The sequence below is a fragment of the Zerene cesonia genome, chromosome 24 (assembly GCF_012273895.1).
Source record: "Zerene cesonia ecotype Mississippi chromosome 24, Zerene_cesonia_1.1, whole genome shotgun sequence".
NCBI lineage: Eukaryota > Metazoa > Arthropoda > Insecta > Lepidoptera > Pieridae > Zerene > Zerene cesonia.
Window position 1 is genome coordinate 675,055 of NC_052125.1, and position 5,898 is coordinate 680,952.

General features: G+C 37.1%; 1 protein-coding gene across 1 annotated transcript in view; it reads left to right on the forward strand.

Moving 5' to 3' along the window:
- The window catches only part of LOC119836533 (diacylglycerol kinase 1), a 67,440-nt gene that overhangs the window by 45,736 nt on the left and 15,806 nt on the right, over window positions 1-5,898 (forward strand). Inside the window, exons 6-10 of the mRNA XM_038361908.1 lie at window positions 498-609; window positions 1,556-1,720; window positions 2,865-2,987; window positions 3,697-3,821; window positions 5,572-5,648. Of these exons, the coding sequence (XP_038217836.1) occupies window positions 498-609; window positions 1,556-1,720; window positions 2,865-2,987; window positions 3,697-3,821; window positions 5,572-5,648 (602 nt within the window). The remainder of the gene's footprint in view (window positions 1-497; window positions 610-1,555; window positions 1,721-2,864; window positions 2,988-3,696; window positions 3,822-5,571; window positions 5,649-5,898) is intronic.

The following is a 5,898-nucleotide window of genomic DNA, read 5'->3' on the forward strand; positions in this document are numbered from 1 at the left end:
TGACAGATTCGAAATTCAAATGTAATATTTTTTTATAATTAAGTGTAACAGTATTTATGGCCAGACTAAGTAGTTACGCAATAACGCCAGTAGACGCAAAAATTTGGTGATTTCTGATCTGAACCAGGGTGGCAGTTGTCTTAGTAACGTTTTAAAAAAAAAGTCTGAAAAATTTCAACCATTTTTTGTGCTATCCCAAGGTCTAGTTTAGTTTTATAGCATTGAAATGCTTTATAAATGAGAAATTTTGAAAGATTAGAAAAAATTTGATCACGAGGCAGGATTCGAAGCGTAGCAACCGTTGCTACGGTTAGGCAAGAAACGCAGGTTCGAATCCTGCCTCGTGATCAAATTTTTCTATTCATTCAAAATTTCCCAAGGTCTAATTATTATTTCAGTGATTTAGGCATTAAAAGATCAACGGCTATAGACATATGCATTGTAGTAGAAGGAATTGCAAGTTTTTTATTTCTAAGTATATTGTTTGAATGTTCCAGGGCAAATTAAGCCTGGCCTCCAAGATCCACGGCCTAGCTGAACGTCTGCAACAGCTGGGAAAGAGTTCTGGCGATTCCCTCGATGGAGACAAGGGTTCCAGAAGTAGGACTGGTGAGATTTCTATTAATTATTCTATAGAGACGAGCAATTCATCTGCAATAGTTGAATTCTTCGTCTCTTGAGAGCAATGCAAGAAAATAACATATTACCCAAATTTGCAAATAATTAGGTAATGCTTCGAATTAGTAGTACAGTTTTAGTGTTAGATATATTGAATGATCTGTCAAACACTAGGAATATTTCCTGCTTCAAATCAGAATTCTAGTGATTGTTATACAATCATACAAAAAAACAAACGAACCTAATTTGTTCAATTTATTAAATTTGCTGAAATGGTGGTGGATTATCTTACAGTTTATTTCATAAATAAATATATACATATATGTATGGCTTAAAGTCGTTGGTAAAACTGTACATACGGCCTTAAAACTACAGTAAATAGTAAAATTTTACCAGACCTTATTCATCTGATTTTAATCTAGGCAACCGTAGCAAAAGACAAACTTAATAAGATACGCGGCGGGACATGACTAAAGAAAAAAATTGCGCAGAAATGTATAAATATTTTACATTTCTTAAATTATGATTATTATTGTACTGGATGTTAAAACAAAAATGGACAAATACATATCAAGGCTGCGCACATAAATAATACAGAGAAAGATATAACTAGCTCCGCCCCGCGGTTTCACCCGCGTAAGTCCGTATCCCGTAGGAATATAGGCATAAAAAGTTACCTGTATGTTATTCCAGTTGTCCAGCTATCTACGTACCAAACTTTATTGCAATCGGTTCAGTAGTTTTTGCGTGAAAGGGGAACAAACACAGACACACATCTTACAAACTTTCGCCTTTATAATATAAGTAGGATATTAATATTACTCGTATTATAGTAGGATAGGATTATTTTATTCGTATCATAAGTTATAAATTAGACAAAAATTCCTTAATACAGAAAGAAAACACAATAAATAGACGTAAACACGCCTGTTTCCAGGGAGCGTCCACCCCATGTTTTCAGTGACCACTCATCCCTCATACTCCTCTCACGAACTCGGCGTCGGCCGCAATGAAACCAGCCCCTCCCATAGCCAGATGTCGAGGAACTCCAGCCGGAAGAGTAGCAACTCGCTACGAGTGAATCAGTCTACTAAGATTGAGGGTCGGTATCTAAATCACACATTATTTTTTTTTATGTCATCGTCGGTAATGGAGCTGGTGGTTTGCCTGATGGTAAGCGCTACCACCACCCATGAACATTTGGAGAGGCGTATTGTCGATTGCAGACCGTACGCCTCTACAAATGTATTGCCGACTTCAAATTGGAAAGGGATGAAGAGAGGAATTAAGGAGAGGTCTGGGAAGGGTAAGGAAAAGGATATGGGCCTCCGGCTCCCCCACTAACCGAACGAAACACAGCAATATGCTATTTCACGCCGGTCTTCTGTGGGAGTGTGGCACTTTCTCGGTGCTAGCTGGCACAATTCGTGCCGAAGCGTGCTCGACTACCACATAAACTTTTATTGAAACCAGACGAATCCTTCCCATAGCCAAATGTCAAGGAACTCCAGTTGGGATAGTATCAACTCGCTGCGGGTGATTCAGTCTACTAAGATTGAGGATCAGTATCTGAATTTGACATTAAAGCTAAGTCAGATGAATCTTTCCCACGAAAGCGAAATGTCAAGGAACCAGTTGGAGCAGTCAGTCTACCAAGATTTAGAGCTTTGTATCTAAAGTCATATGTAAGTTGGCGGAGAATCTACTGAGATCGCGACTTTATTAATCATGCTCTATTTAAACAAATTTTAACCAACCTATGGCGAAAACATAATTTTTATTCGGGTTTACTACTCTTCTGAGTTCTGATGGAGTGTGGATGGATTTAAAATCAGATTATTTTCAGAGATTCACGTATATATGCTTCTTAGAATTAAAGCATAGTAAATTGAAGACTGAGGGATTTTGCGTATAACACCAGCAGACTATCTTTATTTAATATTTTTCAATACCCTGTGGTTTTAAATTAACTATCTTTATATATGTAAATTTCTCATGTCACAATGTTAGTTGTCAGTTGTCAGAGTCACCATGCTCCTCCCGAAACGGCTGAACCGATTCTCATGAAATTTTGTGTGCACATCGGGTAGGTCTAAACAACAGCGTTTGGCGGGTAAACAATTCTTAGAATAAAACATCCATAGTAAATTGAAGAATGAGGAATTTTTACACTAGCAGACCATTTGTATTTCATGTTTTCCATAACCTGTGTATTAAACTAACTATAAATAATAAAACTTTTTCAGATTTCAAACACCTAATGCGTCGCTCGTCCACTCTAGAGGTTCACACCGCTAGAGTTTCCCTCAAAGACATAGTGTGCTACCTGTCTTTGCTTGAAGCTGGCCGACCGGAGGACAAACTTGAGTGTAAGCATTATGGAAACATCTTTTTCGACATTCTTTTTAAATAAGTCATAGTAATACGTATAAGAGTTGAAACAACACATTTTACAGGTCGTTATACTATAAGAAACAACACAACACGACCTAATCGATATAAAATTAACCGTTATTTTTATTTATATAGAGGCCCGTTTCCTTTTCCTTACCCTTTTCATCCATTCCTTCTTCCCAGTCATCAAACCTTTCCTTATCTTACCACTTAAAGCGGGCAGCGTATTCGCAGAGGCACTACCTTTGCTCTGTTCATGGGCGGTGGTCGTTAACCATCAGTTGAACCACCAGCTCAGTTGCCCATTCAAAATTTTCTTCATCTCAGAATCATCATCATCATTCATCATTAGCCTTTATATGTTCCCACTGCTAGGACACAGGCCTCCTATGAGGGTTCAGGCCATAATTCACCACGCTGGCCAGGTGCGGGTTGGCAGATGTCACATGTCGTCGAACTTTTGATTATTGGACATGCCGTTTTCCTCACGATGTTTTCCTTCACCGTTTTATGCAATGGTGATGTTATCTACATGCGCAGATAAATTGAAAAATCAATTTATTTCCTGCACGCTCGCCTCTCGAACCCCGGTTTATCGATTTTTGAAGTCCGAGGTTCTTACCACTGAGCCACCACTGCTTGCATCTTAGAATACTAACAGCATATACAAGCTATTGTTTTCAGTCATGTTCCGGCTCTATGACACTGACGGTAATGGGGTGCTGGACACCAACGAAATGGACTGTATCGTGAACCAGATGATGACAGTCGCGGAGTACCTTGGCTGGGAGACATCTGAGTTGAGGCCTGTGAGTTTCTCTAGTTTATCTACCCCAAAATGTTCTCAATTTGATTGTGTTTTGTGCGTATGTTAACACACTAATATTAATGAAAAAGTTTGTTTGTTTCATTTTATAGTTGTAATGGGCAATAAAGTTTGTTTGCTTTCTTTCTATTTAATATTTCAGATCCTAATCCTAAAAATGAGAAACAACTTTCAAAAATTCTTCAAGTCATTTGCATTCTCTAGTATCTGTAACATATATTTTTCATGATATTTACAGCAGCGTCTACTTCAAAATGTTTTCACTAATTTCATTTATTAGAGGGTAGATTTATAAGTGAAATGGCCTTGTCCTTCTTCAGATATTTTTTTTTTTTTTTTTTTATGTCATAGCGGGCAACTGAGCTGGTGGTTCGCCTGATGGAAAATGATCACCACCGCCCATGAACATTCGCAAAGGTAGTGCCTCTGCGAATGCGCTGCCCGCTTTTAGTGGGTAAGGGAAAAGGAACGGATTCATGATAGGAAAGAAGGAATGGACTGGGACGGGTGAGGAAAAGGAAATAGGCCTCCGGCTCCCCCACTCACCGTACGAAACACAGTGGCATGCCACTATTTCACGCCGGTTTTCTGTGGGGGTGTGGTACTTCCCCGGTGCGAGCTGGCCCAATTCGTGCCGAAGCGTGCTCGACTCCCACAATAAAAATATTTTCAAGTATACACAGACAGAATCGTGCCCTTTGCATATTAAAGTACGTAGAAAATGTTTTCATTTCTAAATAAAAACTGTATTTTAGATTTAACTAGCTGTCCCGGCGAACTTCGTAACGCCATAGAATATTGTTTTGACATATTTTCCTCATCGTTTACACCTTTTAAACCTTCCCTAGACCTACACAGGTATTTAAAGGCCAAGATAAGGTAAATCCGTTCAGCCGTTCTCGAGTTTTAGCGAGACTAACGAATAGCAATTGATTTTTATATATAAGAAGATTATCACAATTCAAACATTGAAGACAATCCATTTATTGAAAGAAAGAATAAAGAAGAGAGACTATTATATTATACAAAACAGAAGAACCATTCATTTTAATACACACAAACACACAAATGATAATATAACAGAGGATTATGAGAAAAAGAAAAGAAGGGATGCTATATACTATACTAGATTTGGAATGACCTCCCACCACCCTTAAAGCTTAGTATGTCATATGTATCGTTCAAGTACAAATACAAAAGGATACTTCTAAACAAACAAAAAGCAGACTCAACACATTTATGAAGCAATTATTATTTTTTTATTTATGCCAAATGTATATGTTGTTTATTTTATATATTTATTATTATGTATTTGATTAAACACTTAAAAATTTTTAATTATAAAAGTTTTATTTATAACTGTCTGTTGATTTAATATTTACTGTGCATTGTATGATATGGTTGGTACCTGGACAAATATTTAAGAACCTCGAACAAAACACGTGGGCAGACTGAAAATCAGCGCTGTTCGGGGGTTAAAGCCCGTCAGCATGGCTGAGTCTGTCCCGATTGCCATGTTAATTTTTTTTTTATGTTAATTTTAATTTATATTAGTTTTAATTTTTTAATTTATATTAGTTTTAATTTTTTAATTTATATTACTTTTTCCATGGGTTTGTTTTTTTATGTGGCAATAAAGCTTGTTTTCTTTCTTTCTTCTTTACTCAGTATATCTGAGGAAGAACAGCATTGGACACTTGATGAGAAACCTGATCGCAATTTGTTCCTTACAGATACTCCAGGACATGATGGTGGAAATCGACTACGACGCGGATGGGACTGTATCCTTGGATGAATGGAAAAGGGGAGGGTGAGTTGTATGTATTGGAAACTGGAGTTTGTTTGATCGCGCTGATATCAGGAACTGCTAGTTCGATTTAAATATGTGTTGGAAAATTTATTAAATGTTATGAAGAGTATGTTGGAAAAGAGTTAAAAATATTTCTTTGTGAGCTAGAGTGTGTTAAAAATATTATGGGTCAGTTTCACCGCTCGCTGAAAATCAGTCTGGTATCCTATTTGACACTTTTTGATGGGAATTTTCATAAATTATTTTTTTC